Below are 26,702 nucleotides of genomic sequence, written 5' to 3' on the forward strand. Positions count from 1 at the left end.
GTAAAATAAGTGTGCTTCATATGTTAACAATTACAGGCTAGATTTATAAAAGCATCACACACTGTTTGCATTGGCTTTTCTAACCACTTTATTCATAAAACAGTGTTAATGCACCTAAAATAAATTCACCTTCCTTCTGAAACTCATTAAACTCTTGTGTGTCTGCACAGATAACTCTTTAGTCACCATGCACCCTAGGAATGCGTCATGTAAAACAAAGATGGTATGTTCCTGCTCACATTCTTTTACTGTTCAACCAGGCAGGTGTGTGAGTTAGACGTGGCTGGAGCCAGGCCTATGCTGCATCTCACGGGGTTTGAAGTTGCAGACATGAGGGATCAGCCGTGATGGACTCAGTCCTAAAGAGCAAAAGGGTGAATTACAGCAAGGATCTAGCCCACTATAAAAGGACACCAAGAAGAATTTTGCTTTGAAATTCTAATCTATGCTGCAAGTTCAAGTTTGCTCTGCTTCCACTGCCTTCAATGAATGTCAGCTGTACTCACACAGCTGTAAAATGTTATTTATACCTGCAAGTCTGGTGGGGTCAGAACAACATAGAACCGGTGCAAGAGAAGAAGCCAGAGCATTGCCTTGCTGTAAGCGAAGGCAGGATTGTCTGCAATAGGCCCCTAGCAACAGAATTTTGTTTTTACAAATCATGTTTCATCTGGATGGAAATTCAAATTAGATTAATTTTGTAAGAAACATTTCTTTTCTTACTTAATGCAATCTGACCTTTTAGAAGTAAATTGGGGGTTTACACTATTAAGACAAAATAATTTACTCTCTGACTGTTTTCTTGTTCCTTTTTTACAAAGTTGTTGGGTTTTTTTAATATGGACACACACACACATATATAAATTTATTTAACATTTTGTAGAACGTGATTTGTAAAAGATGCAGTGAGGAAGAACTTGTTGATGGAGAGGACTCTGCATAAGCAGGACATAACTGCTTTTTGACTCAGCCTTCCTCTGAAGATCCATAGAAACCGTAGCGTTTTTTACCAAATACCAAGTGAATTTCCTGATTGGAACATGTGATCAGCTTGGAAAAAGTGTGTTTTTGTGCAGTCTGTTTCCTGCCCAAGTACAACTTTGCCTTTGGCTAAACTAGCACCACAAGTCATAATCAATTAAAGTTCTTGTTTTTCCTTTTGGAACTGAGCACTCAAGCTTTCCGTGTGAAAGTCTTAATGGTGGGTATATGTGTAAGTGTGAATGTTTTCCTATGTCATTCATATTAATGAAGGCCTGCAGGTGTATTTGGAACACATTTTCTGAAGTAACTTGCAGAAAATACTTTTTTCTTCTCTTTTTCTTTCTGGAGAGCCCCCCCAGCATCTGCATATAAAATAAAATTTTGAGGCCAGTCTGGAATTCCATACCCCCAATCAGACCATGAACTTGTACCTAGTTTAATCTCTTCTCTGGAAAAATACTCTAGGAAAAGACTCAATTTATTCTCCATTACAGAAGAAATACACTACTAAATGGGGCATAGAAATACTCCTTTGGATTGACCTAATCAAAACGAATTTCTTTCCTCTTCCTACACTTGAGTAATAGATGTTGACAAAGCCACTGAATTATTTGGCTCCAAGTCTAGCTGAAATTTCTTTTAATGGTGAATATGAGATAGATGTTACAAATGTGGCTCAGCCTTAAGCAGCAAACTGAGAATTCCCTATTAATAGATGATAGAGCAGTCACTCTTGTTACCCAAGTTTCTGAGGTTTTCTGAAATAAAAGCACAGAAATTTGATAGGTAGGCACACAGTATTTGCCAGAACGAGTAATCCCAGAGAGCTCACCAAGCCTACTGAAGTCAGTTGAGAGATTTTGCACCTTTTCTCTGGGATTTGTGTCAGTGTTCACATTTTCCCACAAGAAGTGTGATTCAAAGCCTAGGAGCATCTCTTCCTGGACTGTTGGGAAAACTTAGACCAGGAATTTGGAGGGAGTAATCCAGAGGCGCTCACCTAGTGACGTTCTTGCAGAGCACTGATAAAACAAGACTCACTGTGTTTAAAACCCAGAGATTAACAAGGAATTAAATTCCAGTCGGAAGTAAAACAGCAAAATAAACCTTCCCCAGGAAAGCTGAGTTTTAATGGCGATTTAACAGCATTTACAGGCTGTAACCATGACCTCAGTGATCTAGGCACTCTGCAAACACAGCTTGCCTAAAGCTATTGCAGAAACACTCTTACTTTAGACTGCCTAGGCTGGCACGCCATGCCTTTATGTGCTCTTTTCTTCCTTCAGAGTTGGCTTTGTTGGGACACATGATGGGCTCCTTCTTCCCCTCTTGGTTCCAGTTGTGTTTTAATGGGCTTCATGGTTTCCTGGTTTCCAGTACACTGAATCATTGGTGCTACCCTTACTGGAGCTTTTAAAAGCATGAGGAAGAAGAATTCTGCATTAGACCAAAAGTCCAACCACCCCAAAGTATCATGTCTTCAGCAGTGGCCCAAAATAGCTGTGTGTGGAGGAATGCGGGAAGAGAGAGCTCATGTGACAACATGTACTCAGAATACTCTCCAGATCTTGAGCAATCTTTGGGTTAGCAGCCCTCTTTCCAGACGTCTTGTAGTTAATAATAACCATAATTTACCACATAAGAAGGATTTACAGAGTTAGCTGTGAGCATTTACAGACAACTTGTGGAAAAATAGCACCATGAAGGACTCTTATTTGATATATACAGTGCTAACACAGAAGAGACAGACATGTGATGATCAGCTGTATGTCAAATCCTCCCCCTCCTCTGGATACACTTTTTTCTTTGCAGTCTTTTACCTCACAAATGTCTTGTAGTGGTAAAAGCGACATCAGCATCCTCTGTTTCATCTTTGCACTGCAACAGTTGAAATGCAGGAAATTCTATTTAAATGGAAGAAAAAAAAATTACTGTGAGTGTAGTCAAAAAAGGGAACAGGTTGCCTGGAGAGACTGTGGATTCTTCACAATGGAGATATCCAAAACCCAAAGGAACACAGCCCTGAGCAACTTGCTGTAGCTGACCCTACCTTGAGGAGTAGGGTTGGCCTAGTTTTGAACTACACGACTTCCAGAGGTGCCTTCCAACCGCAACTAGCCTGTGATTCTATGACCTTGGAAAAAAAGGGAATTAAAAAATGGGACACATACCAGAAGTTTAGTACCTTCTCCCCACTCATTTCAAACTTTCTGACCCCCGTGAAAATAGGGAGAATAAGGTCCTGTCACCCATGCTCATAGACCTACACACTTCGATTATATGTCCATAATGAATTCCTGCATTGTCAGGGCAATATATAACTGAAAACTTGCATCAGAAGCCATTCAAATGAACCGTACACTTGTACATTTGTGATTGCATACCTGCACTTTGAGAATCAAATTTACAGATGAAACACCTTTTTTCAAGGCCTTTCTGTCCTTCCAATCACGACACCCCTGTCTATGTCCTCCAGATTAATTTCATGCCTTAACATTGTAACTATGCTTATTTATTTTCTCCCATCCTATTCTGAACAGAAATCAACAGCAAAACTCACGTTGACTTCAGGGGACTTAAGGGCTGCAGCAGCAGAATCTTCTGAAAAAATAAAACCTCAAAAGCTTAAATTCAACACTGTGGTGTCTTTCTGACAAATCAGTTTTAACACAATAATGTGATTTTTTGCATTGCATTATTCCACCTCTTTTAGGGAAGGTACCTTATAGAGTAAAATATCTTACAGTTTCTTGTCTTTCTAATATTTTCCAGCCCACCACCTTCAGGTGGGTCTGCAACAGTCATGCAACATATTTCCACGTCCGTACTGGTAAATCTGACATGTCTGTGCATAGGAATTGTGATAACTGCAGGTTTTCTGTGTCACCCCAGGGTGCCTGTGAGACGCTGATTCTATTTGGGAGGGTAGAGCTCAGAGCAGCTCAGATATAGGGGCTCCGCACATATATTTATCTGTGTGTGTGCTGCATTTGTTGAGGGCTTGCCCCCTTCAGATAAGGGCAATGGCTATATGATTTAGACCGAAACAAAGGTGGCAAAATATTAAGAAATATATAAAACCTCCACTATTTGTGGTGGGATTTTTTTTTTCTGTGCAGTGAACACTGAGTTAGAAACCTGGGTTGTCTGTAAAAACTGCCTTTTTACAGTTTACAGTTTCTTACACTTGAGCAGAGGTCTGTAATTTACAATCCCACTGACCCGCCGGTGGGTTTGTACCCACTTTACAGGAGCATACAGGCTTTCTACAGATGGGAAACACTGAAGATGGGAGCATTCAATCTCCGCAGCAAGAACTACAACCTAAGGCATCAGCTATGTCAGTGGTGTGGCAGCCGCGAGAGCCTGGACCGCTGCAGCTGCTCGGAAAGAGCCAAGGGCTTCTGCTCATGAAACAGCTGCTTCAGGCTTTTACCTCTAGAGGGGGGTAGATACCTGCGTACTGCTTCCAGCCTGCGGCCAGGCCAGCTCGGGCAGGGCTTGGCTGCGGCAGCGTCTTCTGCCAAACACCCTCTCAAGGTTACCGAATCACCTGGCCGACACACGATGGTTTTGCCGGAGCCGGAGGCGCTGGCTTGTGAGGGAGCCTTGTAGCAACCCTCGCTCTGATACGAACTGAGGACTCCTTGGCGTCGCTCGGTTTTCTGCTCACGGCGCAGCTGCGGGCTTTGAAACTGGGCAGAGCTGAACGGGGCGCAACGAGTTGTCCCCGCAATCTGCTGACATAGAATTGCTCCTGTGCTGTCCTCAGAGCCCCCCCTTCGCTGTGACACTACGAAGGCCAGAAGGCTTCACGCGCTCTCCTGCAATGAGAGCGAGGCAAAAAAAAATGAGGCGAAGACATCACATTTACTGCATGTCCACTTGCCTACACAGGTGCTCTGGGGGTGAGGTGTTCAGCTTAAAAATCGGAGTTATCGTGAGCAGAGAAAGCAGAGCAGAGGAGGTGTTTCCCTCCTGTGGGAAGGTCTGTCCTGCAGCTCCGCAGAAATCCTGAGTTTCAGTAACTTAAAAGATTCTGTTTATGTGGAATATAAACAAAAGTAATGAATATAAATAATGCCTCTTGCCTTCCTCATTCCTGCCTGTCATTCAAGAGATAAGAGAACAGCACGACAGCTAGCATGAATGTTGTGTGTAAATGATCTCCAGATGGAAAAGGAATTTAGCCACTTAGTTGGAGTTTCCAGATGTTTGGAAGCCCTGGACAGCTCACATGGGTGCATTAACAGCGCAGACCATGCATAGGGTGTCTGGAGACAAAGTGCATCTTTGCTGTGCCGTTGGCTTATGCACATGGAACAAGCCTGATGTATTCACAATGTCCTGAATGTACGATGCACAGGCTGGTCATCTATGCACCAGCTCCTTGGTGGATCTGCTCAGCCTCGGAAGTGCTGGACCCAGGAGCACCTGGCACACGGGACCTGTATCCACGTTTCGGACCTGGATTCCCCCGGCAGGAGGAGAGGTCCTCCATTTGCAGGCAGTGGAAGTAGCAGATCTTTTGGGGGCCTGTCTTGGCCATGGGTAACTTTTCCAGCTTGTATTTGCTTGAGATCCCAAGCTGAACCACGGTTATTGGTGGTACCAGCCAACATGCAAAACTAGAGATTTTTGGAAATGTTGAGGATACTGAAAAAAACTTTTTTAACCTTTTTCTGCCCCAGGAAAAAAACTAGAAATATTGAGAGAAAAATATTTTTAAAAAATTAAAGTCAGAAATTCTTTTTGCCTCTTCAAGAACAGAAAGTGTATATATGTGTAATTTAGTTATCATTTAGAAACTCCTGCTAGGGGTAGTTTTTAAATAAATAAACATTATAATGCAGGTTGCATTCTGCATTGCTTTCCCTCCCTGATGCCCAGAGTTCAATATCTCCTGCTTCTTTCCAGGAACCTCCATTTCTTTTGCACGTTCAGAGCATGGTACTCTTGCTGGCAGCGGGGGCTTTCTGCCCATGTAAGAAAGTGAAGCTGACATAATACATATGTCAGTTGGAGTTGGTATTTCAGAAGTCCTTCTTCAGGATATCTTTGTGCCTTTATTCACCCTCCTCACCCTCCAGGTTTTTTCCCCGCTGGATGTTCTGGCATCAGTGAGGGAGTTTTATGGCTTTAAACTGATTTCATTAAGACATGAGCAGAACTAAGGACCTCTCCATTATTTTTCTACTGAGGCTTTCATATTTAGTAGTTCTTTCACCTGTGCAGTACCTTTGGCTGGTTTTGGACATAGTAAGATTTTGAAGCGATGATCTGTCTCCACAACACAAAGATTTCCCTCTTTATCTCTGTACCTGACTCTTCAGCTGATTCCTCTTCCAAAGTTCATGAATTACCTCACAGAAATCAGGACAGATCTTTGGCTACATTGACTCCCTTGACCCCAGTCTGCTAGGTTGAAAATCTCGGTTACAGAGAATGGAATGGCTGTTGAGTCGCAGAAATTCACAATATCCCTTTGACATTTACTTCTGTGACCTTGAAAGGCCAAGAAGACACATTGCAGTCAACAACAGCAAGAGTTCCTAGGCTTGCTAAAATTATTCCTAGGAAGCAAAATAGTTACAACATTTCTAAGTATTCCCAGATTGACTTCAGAATTGCTTGTGTTTTGATCATATACATGCTTTTTCAGATGTGAAAAGTGACTTGAGGTAGACAGAAATCAAAGAAAGATAAATGCGGTCCAATTTATTTTAAAGTAGTGTTGCTTCCATAGAAGCTATAACTGCAGTTAAGGTTTTAAAGCATTTTATTTTATATAGTGTTTTTTGAATTGAGTCATGATGAAATTAGAAGAGGGGGAACCAACTGAGGAAAAACATACACTGTTTTTCACTCACCCACAAAAGGGTTTTTCACCTCTCTGAAGCCTGATGAGCTGCAGTCAACCACTCAGCTTCAGATAGTAAGTTCTTTTCAATTACTAGTCATTTATTGCAGTAATTTCATTTTTTTTTCCAGAGAGAAGAGTCTAGAAAAGGTTGGGAGTGTAAGTCCAGCTTTTTCTGGGCTGTGGGACAAGCCTGGTGGCCTGTGTGACTCATCTACATAGCTTTGCTCATTTGAGGACAAAAACCCAAATTAAACCTCTGCTCTGGTTCTGAAGCAGTTTATGGACTGCTGGGATGACGTGAGTTGCCTTGCCAGTTAGCAGGAAGATAATTTCACGTGAGTCGATTGCAACATCTACACCCTTCTGGGGTAGAAGTTATATCACTGAATGGGGCTAGTTTTGGCTCCTGCACATGCTTTTGAGCTCTATATTCTTTCTGTTAATGGCAGAGACCTTTTAGGTGCCAGGCACGGACTTCACGGCTTACCCAAAGTTACCCAACCTGCCGCTGCATGGCCCTACACAGGGCTTGGGAGAAGAGGGGGTCTGGCAGGCTGACACACACGGGCAACAGGGAGTTGGACAGCATGATGGGGACAGGGCTAAAACAAAAGGGAAAGCCCATTTTCATGGTGTGCTGTGGGTGGGGAGCTCTGGGCAAAGCTGTGGCTGCAGTGAAGCCCGGAGGTTTCCTGTGGTTTGGGGATCGTCTGACCAGCTGGGATGGGAGAGGAGCACGTGGCACCCTAATGTGGGGGGGCGGCCACGTGTGTTTGAATCTCATGCTGACACGGGGAGACTGGACAAAACTTTAGCTATCCAGCTACCTTAGCATTAATTTTGTTGAACGGCTTCAGTTTTAAGCACTGTTTTAAGCCCAAGAGAAGTGTGGTCAGGCAAAGACAAATGCAAATTTCCACAATATTTAAAATCAAAAGTAAATCTCAGCTGCTCTGTGTAGAGCAGTTCTCTTACAGGAACCTGTCAATCTATGTGTCATATTATGGCCAATTTTAATCAAAAGACTAAATTCTGGGAGAATTTCTGGAAGCATATTTTTGGTATGAGCAAACAGTGGTTGGACAATAACTATTTTTATTAGAACAGAACCAAATTTGGAATTTCTGTTTCAAACTTTTAGGGGAACTCCCCCCCCCCCCCCCCCCCCCAAAAAAAAAAAAAAAAGAAAATTTTCCTCTTGCTTAGAATCAGAATAAAAAATCAAAATTGCTCATGACATGAAAATATCAAAAAGACACCCACAGCAAGCTTCAATCTTTTTGCATTGACTTCAGCACTTGCAGTTTAGGGTATTTTGTTATTTTGCTAAAGTCATAATATTACAGCTGTATTGAAGTGCTTCAACCATAGAGAAGCAAAGCACTTCAAGCTGATGAAATGAAATATTCTGATATTTTTCCACCGAACAATTTAGGTAAAATGTTAGAATCCTAGTGAGTCTCCAGACAACAAAGGGCCAGCAGCGGCTGCAGAAGGATGCAAGGAGGGAGAGCACATTGTGGAGCCATAGAAATAAATAGAGTGGAAGGTTGACAAGAGCTTTTTACTTGCCAGTCTTAAAGGACCTTGTGTGGGAAGGAAAGACACTTTAAAAATAAGCATTGCTAGGATTCCCTTTCTCTGTTGTTGTCTTCATGCTGCCATGAAATATTTCAGGTTGTTACAAAGAAAGAAATGCAGGAAGGGTGAAAAGCGACTGTTCGCATGACCAGGTCCCAGCAGCTTACTTGTCCCATATATAAGCCTCTAACATCTAGGTGATTTTTTTACTGTTTATGCCAGCTGGCCTACCCTAGAGAAGGCAACATAATACCTATGCAGAGAACTTGTACAATAAAAACCTAAATGCATTTCCACAAGCCCTCGTTTTCTCACCTCCTTACTAACTTCTGGTAAAGGAGATTAGTCAGTGGCATACATACTACCGGCTCCAGCTTTCACTGGGCCATTAATCCTCCAGTTGCCAGGAAAAGAACCGTTTCCATCAACTCATTTTACTGAAGAACTCAAAAATGTACTGTTTAGTTTTGAATCACCATCAGACTGGACTGATCTCCCTCATCCCACCTGCTATGGGACTGAGTATCAGAGGACTGTCAGTGAGCTTCATTCCCTGAAGGATTTAATGTTGCTTCTGTAGGTTCAAGCCAGCAGACCTAACAAGAGTTGATTTTTTTTCTCAACACATGGTTTTAGAGGCCTTAAAATCACCTGTCAGCTCAGTTTGTCTTTCTATCTTTCTGAACAGGATCAAATGGCCAAGTTGCAGGAAAACCTCAGCCAAATTTTTCCTTCCTAAAACAGTAGATTCCCATAAAAAATCACTGTCTTTCATGGCATTTAGGGCTCAGCCAATATTTCTGATTCTCCACTACCTTTTAGTTTGAGCTCCCTGAACAATGCTTATTCTTCAAGGCTGAAATGTGATACTGTATTACTGTAAAAGATAGACGTGCAGATTGTTATTTAAACTAAGGGCCTCGCTTTGCCAATGAACATCAAAGTAAGTTAAAGTGGATACAAACACAATGCAGATGCCCTAGAAATGCATTTTATATTGTCAGAGCAAAGGGATGAGGCCTTTGTAGGGTGGGTGAGTCTCACAGATCTATAGTAATCTGATTTTTTTCCTTTAAAGCCCCAAGTACTGACATCATATCAACATAAAAGAAACTCAGCTTTCAAAAAAGGTTCATTTCTAGCTTTTGTGTTTGCAGGATATAATTTCCCAAAAGGACCTTAGAAGCCACATTGTCCATTCTAATATGATTATAATTAGCTCATGATTAGGGGCAACAGTATAGTATGTTTTTTTGTGTTATACCTGAAAAAAAAACATGTTGAAAATACTTGAAAATATTTGCTTGTATGGTGACCTTAAACAAAGATTACAGTGAGGGCAATATATTATTTCTGATATAAATATATAATTTTGAACTGTGTAACTCCTCTAAAATACTGATACTGAATGCTAATTATAGTGATTCTTTTTTAATAGGCTAAAATATGTCTCAGATTATGTCCCAGGCAAAGACCTAGCAAGCAAAAGAAGTTCAAACCTACAGACACAGAAACCATGCTGCTTACTTGCTGTTGACTGTTTTCTCAGAGAAAAGGGATGGTGAGTAATTTGGAAAGACCAAGAAGATGGTAGGAAAAAAGCAGGAGCCCTGGCACAGTCCTTTCCACTGGTTGAAGGGTGATAACCTACTGCCAATGCACTCCAGAGGTAAACTGCTACAGGCTGTGCCCAGACTGCAGTCTTCAGTATGTTGTTATTCCCGGTTTGGTGCCCAAAATGCCAATACAAACTCTGCCTTTGCCATCTCAAGTGCCTTTATACTGTTTTAATGGCAAGTGTATCTTTAAACTGCTCTGTAGGAACGGACAAACATGGCAGATTTTTCAATAAAAGTTTATGGCTGTGCATTATTGCAGACTACAGGAGCTGTAACCTGGCGCTGTGTGCCAGCTGTCATGCCATGGGATAGTTAATATATGACACCTAAGGGAAGAAGAGAAAAAGAAAAAATATAAAGAGGAAGCAAGGGAGTTTTCTGAACTGAGGATGGAAACTCTATTTAGCACAATCCTTCCTCTAAGATGCTGTAGAGTCTAGATGCTGTGGCGCTTGATTCTCTTCTCTGTTATTCCCACTTGTATGATGCAATTTTCTGGCCAGACGAGCCTGACTTGGGCATCCAGCCGGGCTGGGAGTGGACAGTCCGTGCTGGAGTGCTGCTGGACGCAGAGGAGTGAGCGTTAGCTCTTACCTTCCCTGCTGTTTCTTGGCATGCAGCCTGTTCCCATGACACTATCTGAAGCTGGTCATGGAGGTTTATGGTTTATTTTTATAGCAATATTTCCAAGCAATTATCTTCCAACTTGTAGCTATAGACCTTTATACTCTCAATCTAGCAAAAGCTTGTCTCTGTAAATCCACTTGTTTAAGATTTCCCTCATGTGTGCACACTAAACACATTGTTAACCTTGATGAGCAGTTAAACACTTAACCAGCACTGCAAAATTTCAGCTCATTTTCAAGTGTTGTAAGCCTTCATTTCTCCTGTCTGTTCTGTAAGCCTGGCATGGTAAGGCAATAAATGAAGGAATAAAATATCTAGAGCCAGCAACTTAACTGGTTTAAATCAGTGCAGCTCCACGAAGTCAGTGGGGCTATAGACATACACATACACACTGAATCTAGTTTTATATAAACCAAAATCAATGCTCCCTGGCTTTCATAGGTCTATCTGTACTTTATTTCTCTTTATTGTTTCAGGGGAGGAGGGGGTGTTTTGTTTTGAAGAGAAGACACTAACTTTATTTAAAAGAGTATTGACAGCTTATTAGTCAATATTAATTTTTGGTGTGTTTGAATTGGCATAGATGCCTTGCATAAATGCAATTACCTTATGCTAATAAAATCTACTAGACATCATGCTGGCCAGTGAGCGTTACATCTTCACAACGGACTAAAAATCCAGGCTCTGATTGTGTTTTGCACTACTATGGTTTACAGCTAGTGTAACTCAAATGATTGGACTGGAGATGCAGAAGAATAACCTGAGGATGCAGCAAGCCAGGCCCCCCTTCACTAGGTGTGGTACCCAAAATGTAACGTGCAATTCAAATGCTAGTCATAGGCAAATTCTGGACCCTGAGTTTCTGGATCTGAAAGAGGAAAAGGGAAAATGTTGCTGTAGCGGTTACTGCACAAGTGAAACACCAAACAGAGCATATGAGGATCAAAAATGAGGCAGGAAGAACACAAACTTAAACACTCTGCATACAAAGATTAATTACATAAAATAAAAGCTGGAAGAAATAAAAGAGCCAAATAAGGCAGTACAGGAAATTTCTAAAAATGTTGCCATTGACACTAAAGAAAGACAGAGAGTATTCTGCCTCCAGCTGCAATACAGCTGTCACATCCAAACAAATTAAAACCCTCTGAGGACCAAAAAACACAATAAACTGTAACATTATTTAAGTGAAGCATTATTTTTTCTCTGCATCCCAAGCTGAATGCTTATTTAGAGTGTGAAAAAGTAGCCTGGAAGCACACAGTGGCACAAAATACCTTTTTAGGTCCAGGGAAGCTTAAGTATCTGCTTTTGTGGGTGTTAAAACACATGTTCTTACTGTCTTGCTGCCACTGTACAAATAAGACTTCTGCCCTGTTTTTCCATCTCTATTTCAAGACTCCTGATGGCAGATTCTGAGACTCCTGATTTTGGTGACCCAAGCAATCAGAAGATGCACATATACACTTTTCAACTGAGCACTGCAATATTTCCTAGCTCTCTGGCTTGTTTGATGTGTGGCATTTCAGACAGTACTGTACAAAAAGAGCAGCTGGGACTCTGCATGCTGCTAGAGGTTTGCTCCTAGGAACCCCCCAGCCTCCCAATCCCATCTCAGTTGCACTTGGTTACCAAGAAAGTTTTGCATTCGTTATAAGGTGCTTATGCTGATTTACAAAGCCATTGAAAAGCAGAGCCCAAGTTACCTTTCTGAGCTACTGACTCTTTACTCCGCTGGTCACAGGCTGAGGTCAACTGATACAGGTCTCCGTGCATCTTCAATACTGAAATGCGTCACTTTGGGTGGTCGCTCTTTCAGCCATTGTGCACGTGGCCCTGCTGCCTCCTGTCAGTACCGGCACTGCTACCTTCCCTGCGGTTAAAGTCCAAACGCGAGACACAGTTGTGCTCGTCGGCCATGAGCTGGATGCAAATCACTGGGATTTCTGAAGATTCATTCCTAACAACAGCCCTTTTTCAATCGTTTCTCTTCAGTATTTTGGATGTGTCTGCGAGATAAGGCACTACAAACAGTGTTTGCTTTTTCCCCTCTGTCATTCCATTTTTATTTTCTATTTGCAAATGTAATTCCTCCCTCAGTACAGCAGGATAACATGCGTAATGTAACTATGTGAGCACAGACGAACTTCTTCCTACCCTAAAGTAAACACTTGTTATGGACCAAAGTGCAGAATAGCTTTACAAGACACTTCTTTGATTAAAAGAATAAAACCAGCTGCTGCTGTAAAGAAACTTAAAATATTTATCAAGTTAAATATGGATTGTGCAATCTTATGCTGACTCTTTAACCTTAAATGCCTACTAAATCAATGCAACAGATCAGAACTCAGAGAAGTCAGCCTTCTAAAGCCAGTACTATTAATCATTACTTTAAGAAGTTCTGTAAATCTGTTTGATGTCGGGCATAATACAGATGATTATGTGAGCTGGAATTTTAACTGTATTGTTAATCAATGGATGTTTTCACTGACTAGATGAGGAACAGGGCAGGAAAGCGTATTATAAAAAAAAAGAAGAAAAAAAAAAAAAGATTGGAATGTGTCTGCTCCAGAAATAGTAAAGTAGCTTTGTTTCACTGATGTAACAAATTCCATCATATGAAAACTATTATACAAAGGTTACTCATTATTAAAGGTATACCACAAAATGTCATGGTAATAGAGTGTTGTCATGGGATAAATATATCTCACTTTGAAATATTCTCCATAAATGCCTCAGTCACCACAACTTCCATTTAGCTGCAGAGGGCTGGCAGGAATGTTTTGTTTTAAAATTAATCATCCACTGTTCTTCCTTCCTGTCAGTAGGCTTAAGCACTGCAATATGAGGGAGGAAATCTTGGAACTGGTTTTTATATTCATCCAGTGCCCAAGACCAGAGGCAGGAAGGGATATTCTCAAACCTGATTTGGGGAATATCATAACTTTGAGAATTTCAGTGAGCGTTCTCACTTAGCTGCAGTACCCAAAAAGTAAACTGCTCTGAATCTAACAGAACTGACCACCAGGTGTTTAAAGTGGTTAGCATTTGTCCTGCGAAAAGCTGAGAGATTATCACAGACAAGATGGTCAGAGATATTAATTCCAAGTATTTTAATCTAGGAAGGATGTCAGCACACAACCAATCGGTGAAGAAATTATAAGATGATTCAGCTGAGTTTAAAACTGTATGTGTGGAGCTGACTGAAGACTCCTAAGAAAACAGCTGATGTACAACCTTCCTCTGAGATCAGCTTGAAAAGGAGGGCAGAGATGGGGAGGGTCAGCAGTCATTTGTTCACTATCAGTTATTGTGCGTTCTTCCACCCCTTGGCTTTCGGTCCTCCTTTTTTCACGTAGCTTGTGTGTTCAGGATTTGTCTGATGCCTGAGCCAGCTCCTTCTCTGAGAAGCCCGCCGGGGGATTTACTGGCTGTTTTTGTAGAACAAGAGGTAGATACAGACTCTGCCCTGCTTCTGCATCCGCAGGGATTCAAACTGCTCTCCAGCGCACACCGCCCCTGCCCACAGTAACCTCAAGGGGAGTACATGGCTCTAAATCATCACACAAGTCCACTCAAAGTAAAAAAAAAAAAAAAACAAAAAGTATGTCTGTGAGTATTCATAAATGTTAACTTCTCACAAGGCAGCGGTCGTGTGCTCAGCAGCTGAGCGCCGGCGTGGAGCTGCGCTGGGAGAGCAGCGCGCCGACAAGCAGGACTGAAGTGGTGTGAAAGCAAATTGGACTTTCCTACGTTGTTAATTGCTGCCCGTCAGTAAAAATTACTCTTTGCTTTCTTAACAGTGTTACTGCCTGGCTGAAAACTTTATGAGAAATCGCTCCTGGATCTTTTACGGGAGCTTCAGCAGTCACGTTTTGGAAGCTGTTACTTAATATGATGTCACTGGGTCTGCAGGGGAGTAAAACCCCCAAATAACTTTTCTTTTGAAACGTTCTTGTGGCAGCTGTTTCTATACATGATTCGTAACTTCTCTGCCTTAAGAACTGTGGCCATTTAAATAGCTTCGGTGAACAAAAGCACGGCACACACACACAAGTCCAGAACGAAGCATGATCACTTTCATGAAATACCTGTGCCCACAATCTCAGACGAGTGCTTATTTAGAATCTTTGACATTTTATATGGTTAATGCACTATACGGTTACTCACCAGTCACACCATGTACAACCACAGCAGTTGTATGAGATAGCTGATTTAATAGAATCTGACTCCATTTTATAGGCAAAGAAATAGATCAAGGAAGCATGTGGGATGAGAGTGGCAGAACCAAAATGAGGTTTCAGATCTTCCTCCATTCTCATCTAACACATGCTCCTTCAGACCTTGTTGCCGTCTTACTAAAGTTGGACTTTGATAATTACTGTGCAAAAGAACCTTTGAGAAAATAACTTGGGGAGACATTTATATTCTCACTATATGTAAAAGTAGCTGCATAAACTGATTTTCGTCTGTTTCAAATAAATGACTAAATTTCTACATCTGACCCAAACTATATCTGCCTCATTGGAGTCCTCATTGCCCTTTGGGGCTACAAATGTATAATATGACAGCAGAATGAGGCCCAGTGACTTTACCAGACTCTCTGACCACAAGCTTAAAGTAAGTCATATCTGAAAACACACTTTCAGCTATTGTCTCATAACCAGATATTCCAGTCTGGGGTTGTTTGGGGATCTTTGAAAGCTTAGCTGTTCAGTTTTCATTATTAATGGCATTTAAGAAACTGCAGCAGGATTGAGAAATTGCCACACATTCTCCTGGCTTCTTAATGTAACCTCTGATAATAGAGTATGTCCAGTACTTGATGTTACTGTCAGAAAATGACTGCAACTAAGCTTTAAAATGGAAACCATGGAGAGGGAAAAATGAGGGCAAAAAGAGCTAAATCACGGGTTGAGAGAAGTGAAGAAAACCAGAAGAGAGCTGTGGAGGCAGACACCGAGGAAGAAAAGGAGATCAATCATCTACTGCGGGGTTTAAAGACCATTATTATGTTAAATAGTGAGCATCAAGATTGTGTGTATGCACTTTTATGTATAAAATATATAAAGTTAGATGTGTGTAGTTTGCTGCTTCTTAGTTTGGAAGTTTGTTGTATGTGAAAATAAACTATAGCTTCTTGCTGCACAAAACTGGAACAGCCTTCTTTACAACATACATTTGCAGGAGCAAAATAGCAGCTCAATATTGAGTCAGAGCAAAACTGAAACCTTCAGATGCAGATTTTTAATTACATGTGGAAATGGGAACATTTGGATCAGGGCTTTGGCCCATGTACAGTCAAACATAAAAGCCAGTTTTATTGCTATGGACTGGAAGTGACTCCCTTGTAAACTCCCTCGTGGCAACTTCTTGTACAGCCAAAGCCTCTCTGTCACTTATTGTGTGGCATGCCAGAGCCAGTACTGCTTCACCCAGCTGAATGCTCTTGAAGTCAGCAGAGTTACTTTACTCAACATTTTAAAGGCAGCTGTAGTCAACAGTGTGTAAATGAAAGGAGAATTCAGACCAAGAGCGGCAAGAAACTAAGGACTGCAATTTTAAAGTTGACTTTCTGTGCTCATGTCTTTTTACCTGCAGTATCAGAGACAAATCTTTCAGTTCTGGAAACAGCCACAAGACACCTTTTCCTTAACATTTTCTGTTGGGAGCTACAAGTGCCTTTTTAGCCCCATTTCTCAAAGTGCAAGGCTCACACAATCTTATTTTGTGCCTGCCATCTGAAAAAAAAAAAAAGCCTCAACCAAATTTGATAGATGATCAGAATTCTCAAAACCAATTATGATCACAGGAGGTTTGTGAAACCTAATGGCTTGAGAAAAAGCCCAACTTACTGGCTCACTAACAGGAAACAAATATTTGGCTTGGCAGCAGCCTGCTCGCCAGCATGTGATGGCCAGTCAGTCAGTGTGCACTGCTGCCTCTTGGTGACTTGGCATGGCATAGAGGAAGAAAATAATGCCTTATGAAAATGATGAAAGGACCTTTTAAAAGTCTGCCATTTTGGCTACCAATTTAATTCTGATAGAGGTTATGCATCAGAATTCAATAGAATTTAACCAATAGAGGATATTTATCAGAATGTAATGACTACTTAAAGATGTAATTGATATCTTACAGTGCAGGACAAACAATTAAACATTGAAATCCAATATATACTGTTGTAAACTGTCCAAAACACAAAATGCCTTTTGTCTTTGTCAAGGTCTGTTGAAGGTGATGGTGTTGGTGAACAGGACAGCTTCCCTCAGAAGTCAGATGATGCCTGTCTTCTATTGCAGTTTCTCAACAACTGTTTAAGGACTTTATTTTTGTCTTACCATTCACCCCGTTTTCCTAGCACCACTCACTTCAGTTTTGGGGCCAGGCTGTCAAGGGGCTTTAGGCACCTAATTCCCACTGAAGTAAAGGGTGGTTAGATGCCTAAATACTAGCTATGTCTGCAGCACGGTCACTGCCTTTGCCTGAGAGCATCCGCTTTTCAAGGTCATCGGTGCTACTGGCTGCCCTCTGGGCTCCAGACATACCACCTAAACCCTTGAGCATCTCGCACAGATGTGTTACAACAGGGAGGGGAAGGGCCCCCACACCCCAGCTACAGCAGCTGAATCCAGGCCCGAGAGCACGGCCTGTCCTGGCTGCAGTTTGCCCTTCAGCTGGAACCTGCTCCTGCCCCCCCGTACATCCCACGCAGGCTGAGAGTGTGGGATGAAAATGGGGCAAGTGGGGGGGAATGGCATTGCAGTGGTGGTAGGTACAGAGCCAGTACTCCAGCCAGCTGGTGACAGAATGACTGCTGCAGTTCCATGACCCAGGTAACCCCAGTGGCTGTGCCCCGCTTGCCCAAGGGGAGCGTGCTGACAGGGAAGCGAAAGCCCCATCCCCTCAGCCTTTCCTGAGAGCTGAGCTCCAAGGAGCCCAAGGGAAGGAAAGCCCAGGCAGCTGGGCAGCCCTGCTCACATCCACGCCAGTTCGGCTCTGCACAAGGTTGTCCCAAACCAACTTAGAGAGCAGGGAGGGCTTGTTCCTTGCTGCTTTGCTTGCAGTCAATTTGCAAAATAATTCCTCCAGGATGATCACACAGAGCAAATGAAAAGCTCCATCCCGAATCCTCCGCTGGTGTGGGTAATCCCTGTTCCAAGGAGTAAAGTCTCTTGTTTAAATGCAGAAGAGAAAATTGAGGGTTTCAGAGAAAGTGTAAGCCTTGGATAGCATGCTTTGCACGTATCAGATTTAATAATTACTATTTAATTTATGAACTCTGTAAAACCAAAAGAAGACTGATAGCAGAGGGAGTCACGATTGGGGTGGAATGGAAGTTAGCACACCAGAGAATAAGAACCTTCAAAATTAGCCATGAAAGAAAGGAGTTTAACTTTGTTGAGCTTCTTAACAGGTTAAAGTCAATGTATGTATGTACTTAGATTGGGGAATACTCATGAAAAGAAGAAATAAAGGAGCCGCAGAAAAAGATGTAGATTGTTAGGAAGTATTAGGAAGTGGGAAAAGCTAAAGCTAAAAGCAAATGACATTATTCTACCGGGAAAGAGAGACAAATACAACATACAGAAATATATAGAAACCAATCCTTTTTATAGGAAACATGACACTCCTTCCACAACATTGCCCTAATTAGAAAATGTACCATAATGAACACCAGTCGCAAAGCAAAAAGACAAAGTTGTTGAGAGGTAAGGATACTATTTTCAGGAGATGATGAAGGAAAAGTGTGTAAAGTTATGGAAATGTTCATTATTGGAAAAATGAAGTAGAGGGTTATTTGTTTTTATAGAAAGGTGGGATAGTGCCTGTTTTAAAATCACTTCTAAAATTCACGTTGAATTCTGTGAGGTCAGGTTTTCTTTTCGGTAAAGTCAAAGTACTGAGTTTAACGCCCTCGCAGGTCTGTTGTATACAGATTAAATTACTAAAATCCAGTATTCTAGAGAAAGGAAGCTCTCGGTCAGGGGGTTCATTTGCCAGCTCTGGTATGGGCTTTTTTGTGATGTTTGCGAAGTCACTCATTTTCTGTGCCCGTTCCCAAATCATCAACCAACCCGTGGGTGTCAGCCTGGCAAGGTGTGTTGTCCCCATAGCTTTTATCCCAGGGATTTAATCTAACACGGCAACCACATCCAGTCCGCAACACAGCCTGGAAGCCTCCCAGCAAGAGGGCTTCTCCTGGCTCTTAGCGTTGCCCCACGCTCATATGGCTCAGCCCTGTGGAGAGTCCATCCTTAAAGCCGGGACTACATCAACCAGAGCCAGACGGCCACTTCTATTGATGTAAATTTTTATTTTATTTTTTTTCCTCCTCTCGAGGTGTAGACACAACCAACCATTTCAGGAAAATGCTCGATTTCGGCATCCCACGTACATCGATTTGGTCAATCTGCTTTGCAATCCTCCACTGAGCACAATAAATGAACCCATTCAAAAAAAAAAAAAAAAAAAAGAGGGAGAATAAGCCGCTATTTTCTCAGGTGGTCGGAGGTGTTTTTAACAGCCCGAGTTCCCCGGCGGGGGCCGGTGAGGAGGGCAGCGGGGCAAGAGGGCGGCGGGAGCCCCGACGGGACGGTCCGACCCAGCCCCGGGATATCCCAAAAGGGCCGGGCCACAACTCGGGCTGGAGGCCCCGTCGTCTCCGTCCCAGACCCCGGTTTGCCGGGGTGCGAGCAGCCGACTCCGCGCTGCAGGGTGTTACCTCCACAGGTGGCTGCGGGTGGGGGGCATCCCCACGGAGGACTAGGGCCACCCCCCCCCCCTTCGCCCGGCTCTGGCCGCTGCGGGCACACGGCCGGTTTCCCCTGCTCCTCATTTTCCTGCCCTGTTTCACATGGGCTGCAACCAAGCACGGTCTGCGGCGAACAGCCTGGAAACAAACGTTTTTAATTTTAAATGTGGTCGGTTTTTTTTCTTTACCCCTTTGGAAGCGTGAAAATTCATTTAAACGCGCCGGGGCCCCCGAAGTGTTTCTGTGGATTTAGCGGAAGGGACGGGGCGGCCGGGCACACGCAGCCATCCCCTTCGGGCCCACGGAGACGGACGTGGTCTCACCCCGTGGGCCCACGGCGACGGGCTCGTGGAGCACACGCGTGGGCGCTGCCGCTTACGTGTAGCACCCCCGGAGAAACGCCTGCCCCGTCCCATCCCCGCGGGTGCCGCCGGGAAAGAGGCGGCTCTGGGTGCGGCCCCGGGGCTACCGGTCGTCCGGGGCCACCGCGGGACGGCAGGGCGGCCTGTGCAGAGGGGTGAGCGGCAAACCCCCCCGGGTCAAAGGATGCCGTCCCCAGGGGGACGGCGGGGCCTGGGTGCCGTGGGGGAGAGCGCTGCCCCGGCCCCAACGCCCAAGTGGCGCGGGAGAGGGTGAAACCTGAACCGGCAAACCCCGAAATGAGGCCGGGCAGCCAGAGCTGAAAAGTCTCCAAGTCGGTCCCAAGCAAAACAAGAGATGAAACATTTCAGGTTATTACGTTCGCCCTTTGAAGCGAACTATTTCCCGCAGATAACAATGCGTAGGTATATTTAGACAGCTCGGCTCGTCCAAGGAGAATGTGCCTCGCGCTATTTGAGAAAAACTCTAAGAGTAAGTGCAAATATTTGATGCTGAAGAGCTCTTAAGGCTTGAGGAGTACCATTTACTTATTTCTACACATCAGTGTGGGCTTAGGATGTTAAATAGATTAAAAGGCTAAGAGAGGTCACTGAAGTAGACTCTCTTTCTCTCATCCTGACTTTTTTTCCTGGCAAAGTTTTTGCACTTTCTTTAGAGTGTCCTTGGCAAACTGCTCTTGAGAACCACCTCGGATCCTGTATAAGTTCGTGCCTCTCTGAACCCCGGCCGCCGCCCCCTCCCCTGGCCGCCCCCCCGAAACGCCGCTCCAGCCCAGGCATTCAGCAAATGTTTGCCTGCGGGGTCAAGTTATTAATAAGCACCTCTCGGCCTTCTTTAATACCGGGGGAGTCCGGGAGCGCAGGGCAGCAGCGGTGCCGCCGGCCGGGCCGGGCCGGGCCGGGGCCCGCCGGGCGGGCAGGTGAGCGCGGCCGTACCTGGCGGGGCGGGGGGGGGCCGGGCCGGCGCCCACCTCCCGCCGGCCGCGGGCTGCCCCGGCGGTGACACGGGCGGCCGGGGGCCGGGGACCAGGGCGGCCGCGGGAGGAGCCGCTCCACCGAGGACGGCCACGTCGTTTCAATTTAATCTCATTTAAAAAGACATAACTAATAAATTTGTATGGCCGGGGCTGCCGGAGACGTAAAGCAGAGTCGATAGTGGTTCAATCCCATTGAACCCTATTGAAAACCATGACAACAAGGAACAAGCTCCGATTTATCCCAGAGAGTTAAAGCACATTGTGGGAAGGCGTCAATCACCTATTATTCCCGATCTGAACAAATGCAAAATCTTGACTGGAACAAATGCTTCCAACAGGTCCGGGACATAGGGCTACATTTCCCTTTTGTTCACGGCCTAGCAGTTGGCATGTATTTGTGCTCCCCGCGCTCCGACCACCCAGGACGGCTGGGAGGCTGTGCTTGGAGCCGGGAAGATAACTACTGTCACCAGGCACGCTTGATAGGTGGCTGCAGTAATCACGGCCTGGGAATCGTTTATATGGAGCCTGTCCAGTCCCGAAGAAATATGCGGGAAGTTGGCCAAATGGAGCCTTGTGCCCCGTTCATCTCGCCCACAAATCTCGCCGATGTAAATCTCGCCTCTCCCTTGTCGTTATTGCTCTGTTGACATTTTCCCCGCGAAGTGTCACTGCTTCCAGGAGGGGCACCCGGAGCGGGGCGTGGAGTGGCGGCGGCGGCCGGGGGCAGGCGGCGAGCGGGGCTGGGGGGCGAGAGCAGGGATGGATAAATATAATCTATACACAATAGCTTATAGATGTCTGTTTGGACAGGGAAATTTGAACCAACAAAGCGGCCGGCTAGCAGACTGTCTCCCTGGGTATCTGGGTTTCTATTTCCAGGCGCTCCGTGCGTCATCCTAGGCTTTCACGCCGTTTGCCCGACGGGGCCGTGCTGTGTGCGCTTTGGCCGGCTTTCAAGGGGAAGCGGATCTGCTGGGGAGAGGTTGGGTGTCCCCTTCCCTCCAGGCTTCCCTCCATCCAGCCGGACTGGCCTCCCGCTCGTTCTCTAGACGGGCGCCGGGTCCCTCCCGCGAAACGGGCGGGAAGCGACGGGGACGGGCGCTGCGGCATGCGGGAGGGCACCGTGTCCCGCCCCCTCCCTCTGCGGCCCCCACGGCTTGACACACGCCGCGCGACCCGCGTGGAACAGGCTAATCGCGCCCCTCGGTCACTTCTGCCCCTGCCCTGCGGCTGAGGAGCGAGCCCTGCCACTGCGGTTTTGCGTTTCAACGGCTCATCGGGCTTCGTGTCTCGATACCGTATTTTTTTGTAAGTCCTCGGCGGCCACCGGGGCTGGGCAAAGCCCTCCCGCAGCTTCGCGGGGGGACGGGGCCGCCTGGTGAAAGGCTGCCAGGAGGCTCTTGTCCCACGGAGGGGACCGCGGAGCCGCCGCCGGGCCTCCCCGGGCCGTGACCAGCCCCGGGCCGTGCCCGGCCGGTGTCCGCACCCCTCCTCCCGGTGGGGGGGGGGGCCGGGGCTCCGGGTTTGTCCGCCGCTGCTTTCGGCAGATGAAGCGGCGCTCGGCGGGGCCGGGAGACGGGCGGATAAATAAACGCGCCGTGTTTGATCTTTTCTCCCTCTCTCCCAGCTGGAATCGTTTCAGTCCCTCACACATACCGCCCGAGGGGATACTCCTTGCGTTAGTACAATGCAAAATGCTGCTAAAAAAAAAAAAATTAATCTCCCGACTCTTGCACATGGGCCGAGCGCGTCGGGCTCCCCGCATTTCCCCAGCCAAGCTCGGGCCGTCACCCTTCCCGAGAGAAAGGTGCACCTTCCATCCACCATGCCCAGGAGAGGCACCCCCCCCCCCCCCCCACCCGCCGGAGATCCCATCCCCTCCAGGCGCACACCCGCCAGCCTTCCCCGCCGAAAGCTCAGCCGAGGTGTGAAAAATCCCCCGTTGAGGGTAGGAAACCTGCCAATGACAAGCGGGAGAATTGGAGGTAGCACGGCAAACAGCCCGGGGAAATAAAACAAATAACGACTTAAATTCCTTCCAGGTTTAAAGGGGGGGGGGGGGAATGAAGAGGGAGAAGCGAGGAGGGGGCTCTCGGCAGGCTCTGCGGATGTCCTGGGAGGATTCACTTTGTCTGCGGATAGAAGGGACGCTGGTGGCTTTGGTGGCGGATGGAGGGGGGTGGTTGTTGGTCATCCACATGCCACCCAAGATGTTATTCACTGCTAACAATTACCATTATCTGTCCCCACTTTTGGCTAATCAGACAGAATATGTAATGATGAAGCCTGTTTCCTGCTGTCTTTGGGAGGTAACGGGTTATTCTCTCATGGGGGTGGCGGGAGGGGGGGGTTACACCTACTCCCATTAGGGCTTTAGCACTTGACTAATTCAGGTACTTAGCATCCTATAGACAGGGACGGTTTGAAAGCAGGCAGTGTTTGCAGTGGGGAGGACTGTTTATATAAACAGGACACCTCTGTAAACGACACTAATATTTGGGGTTAGGTGGCGATGGAAGGGAAGGTCCTCTTGAGCCGAGAGATTCCCCAGTAACTGGGCACAGTCCTTTCCTCGCAGCTTTTAAGGAAGGGGGTTCGGGGCTTTGGGGCAATATTTTTTTTTTTGTGGGGTGTGTGTGTGCACAGCCTACGATGGCCACATCTGGCAGGATCAGTTTTACAGTGAGGAGCATTTTGGATTTACCAGAGCAGGATGCTAATAGCATAAAGCAAGCCTCTGACCATCACCACTCAGCGGAGAACTACACCGGCTCGCCGTACCGAGGGTGGATAGAAACAGACAGAAATCACTATCCCTGTGAGTATGAAACGGACAGGAACTGGCCATCTCCGCACAGCTATCTTTTATTTGTTTCTCCCCTTCCTTTGGGGAAGATGCGAAGAAGCGAATCGCCAGCGTGTGTAGCCTACAGGATCGGGGGGATCCAGGCTGGGAATTTTAGAGAATGTTACTGAATTGCAACAATGAAACAGCAGGAACATCCCGGCCACGAGCTTAAGAAAGAAAAGATTCCTTTTTTTTTCGTAGGTCGGTGCATGTTCCCAGGTATGGCAGAAAGCAAAGCCTCAGGCTGTATCCGCCCGTCTCTCTGCGCTTATCGTTTAAGCTCGCTTCGCGGATTCTTTTTTTTTTTTTTTTTTTTTTTTTTCCCCTCCCGTTTCACTGTTGCAAGTAATCCTGCCTTTTTGTGCTGGCAGGGTTTCGGGTCACCCCACGTACAGCAGAGGCAAGCTAAGCCCAGCCCCAGCGCCTCGTCTCCCCGCGCTGCCGCGGAGCGCGCCCCGGGCGCCCGCGCCTAAATCCCCGCGTCTGCCACCGCGGAGAGCCGGCTCCGGCTCACAGACCCTCCTATGTAGCACGTTGCTCTCACCTCACGCACAGAAATCGCGCCGCAGAGATACGGCGTTTAATGTGTACCTGCGTGTGCGTGGGGGGAGACCGTCCTTCGGACGGGTGCGGGGACCCCGTCGGGATACGTTAAATATCACGGTAACGGAGCGGCTGGAGAAAACCAGTAACGAAGGACTGGGCGGCCCGGCACTCCGTTTTAGCACCGAGCGAGCACGACCGCTGCCAGCCCGCAGACCCGCGGGCTGTGCGCGGCGAAGCGGCCGTGCCCGTGCGGGGATTGACGCCGGGGCAGAGCCGCTCCCCCGCAGGGGGAGAGCCCGCCCCGTCCCGTGGGTTAGGTTTAACGTCTTCGGGGGCTTAGCTCGCGTCTCCTGTTGACCGTTGGGCTTAATCCGGCCCGGTAAACAGGCGGGGCTCTCCCCGCGGGAGGCGATTCGGCTGCCGACGGCCGGCCGCCTGCTAGGTGCCTGCCCCGCGCCCCGGCGCCGGCCGCCCCCTCTCTCTAACCCCCTCGCTGTCCCCAGCTTCCGACGAGAGCGGCCCGGAGCCGAGCTTGCCCGACTCCACCCAAAGGTCGCTCCCCGCCCGCGGCTCGGAGGCCGAGGAGAAGAAGAAGAAGCGGCGGGTGCTCTTCTCCAAGGCGCAGACGCTGGAGCTGGAGCGGCGGTTCCGGCAGCAGCGGTACCTCTCGGCGCCGGAGCGGGAGCAGCTGGCCCGGCTGCTCAGCCTCACCCCCACCCAGGTGAAGATCTGGTTCCAAAACCACCGCTACAAGATGAAGCGGGCGCGGAGCGAGGGCCCCGGCAGCCCCCCGCCGCGCCCGCCCGCCCTGCTGCGCCGGGTGGTGGTGCCGGTGCTGGTGCGGGACGGCGAGCCCTGCCGCGGCTGCCCCGCCAGCCCCCCGCCGCCCGCCGCCCGCCCCAAGCTGGGCTGCGCCCTGGCCGGCTGCAGCGCCCAGGCCGCCCTCGCCCTGCAGGGCTACCGGGCCTGCCCGCCCGCCTCCGCCGCCGCCCTCGGCGTCTTCCCCGCCGCTTACCAGCACTTAGCGCACCCCGCCGTCGTCTCCTGGGGATGGTGACGGCGGCGCTTCGCCCGCCAGGGCCGGACTCATCCCACGGGCGCGGGGAGGCCTGCCCCAGCCCCGGGCTCCCGGCGCCGGGCAGGCACCGCGGCTGCCGGGCTCGGGCGGGCCGGGCGGCGGGGCGCGGAGCCGGGCGGGCGGCGCACCCGGCCGGGGCCGAGCTCGCCTGGGCCGCCCTCCCCGCCGCCGGCCTCACCGCGGGGCGCGGGTGCCGGGCGCGGCTCGAATTTTGTAAAACCTCCGCTCCGCCTGCTCCTTCGCGAGACATCCCTCGCTAAAGAAGAAGAAGAATGACGATGATACTCCTAGCGACCTAGTTTATTTTAAAATAGGTGATTCTTCCAGTGACTAATAAAATGATTTTGGGCAAATAAATTTTTCCCGGCCGAGAAGTGTATCTTTGACGACTGGGGCTTTTTCCTAGGATTCCCTCCTGTGCCATAAAAGCTTAAATACTTGCCTTGGTCGCGCCAGCGGAGTTTCACTTTCGAGTTCGTTTGCCTTACCCACCTGCGCCGGTAAACGGCGAATAAAGTTTGCTGCAAGCATCTCGCTGCAAACCCCGTGATATTTCCTATGGGAAGCGTGAGCCCGGAGTCCCCCGTCCCAGGAGGCTCCCCGACTTTTCGTTTTGGGCGGCCGTGCCCGGCGCCGGCCGAGGCCCCGGAGGCTGGGGCGCAGGTTTTCCTCCGGCCAGCCAGCCGCGGTTCATTGCTGTCCTCTTTAGAGCCGCTAAGGCAGGATCCAGAGTTAAGACAATCTTCCCGTTAGTCTCTCCCTGTTCCAAAGATCGGCTGTGGAAGGGTAACCGAGAGAAAATAGCGATGCCTTTTAGCGCCCAGAGAATTATGTTTTGAAACGCTTTGAGGAACTATTAATTTGGGGGGGGGGGGGGGATCATCATATGATTGTCCTGGCAACCGCCAATGGGGAAAAACCCTCAAAAAAAAAAAAACAACCAACAAAACCCCACAACAAAAAAAAAAAACAACACCAAACAAACCCAGGTCTCTGAAATATAGACTAGACCGGCTGCCTCCATCCCTCTGACCGGAGCCACGGATCAGGAAACGCGGAGGGAATATCTGGAGGCAAAGACCCCCGGGGACTGATGCAGACAACCCGCCCGCCGAGGAAAGGCTGTCGAGGGAAGCGGACCCGCAGAAGCTTTTTGGGTTTTGGTTTTTTTTTATCCCCTGGAAGGGGGTTACTCCGGACCAGATGTGCCCCTGGGATGTGTCGTGCTGTCGACACATCCCGGGGAGCCCCCGGGGAGCGGGGCTGCGAGGCGCCGCCGTCGCGGGTGGGGAGGCGGCCAAAAGCACCTACGGGAGTCCTTTTGGCCGCCTCCCCACCCGCGACGGAGGCAGCAGCATCGCCCCTCTCCCCTGCCAGCCCTGCCTTCCCCAGGCCTGTATCCCCCTCCACCGAGGCGGCTCGGTGTCGCCTGTGGCCTCCG

At 47.4% G+C, this 26,702-nt stretch overlaps 1 protein-coding gene and 1 long non-coding RNA gene across 2 annotated transcripts; one reads left to right on the forward strand and one right to left on the reverse strand.

Annotated features, from left to right (window-relative positions):
- Positions 1 to 122: 122 nt before the first annotated feature.
- On the reverse strand, positions 123 to 25,258 carry LOC115349282. The gene is made up of 3 exons (XR_003926044.2): positions 25,199 to 25,258; positions 2,805 to 2,888; positions 123 to 359 (listed from the first exon to the last, which is right to left on the reverse strand). It is a non-coding gene; the product is annotated as an uncharacterized LOC115349282 (long non-coding RNA).
- Positions 23,281 to 25,240, forward strand: NKX2-8 (NK2 homeobox 8). The gene is made up of 2 exons (XM_030033308.2): positions 23,281 to 23,607; positions 24,687 to 25,240. Exons 1-2 carry the CDS (start codon positions 23,442 to 23,444, stop codon positions 25,238 to 25,240), a joined length of 720 nt encoding a protein of 239 aa, XP_029889168.1. The 5' UTR covers positions 23,281 to 23,441.
- Positions 25,259 to 26,702: the final 1,444 nt, after the last annotated feature.

This window comes from Aquila chrysaetos, chromosome 2 (assembly GCF_900496995.4).
Source record: "Aquila chrysaetos chrysaetos chromosome 2, bAquChr1.4, whole genome shotgun sequence".
Taxonomy (NCBI): Eukaryota; Metazoa; Chordata; class Aves; order Accipitriformes; family Accipitridae; genus Aquila; species Aquila chrysaetos.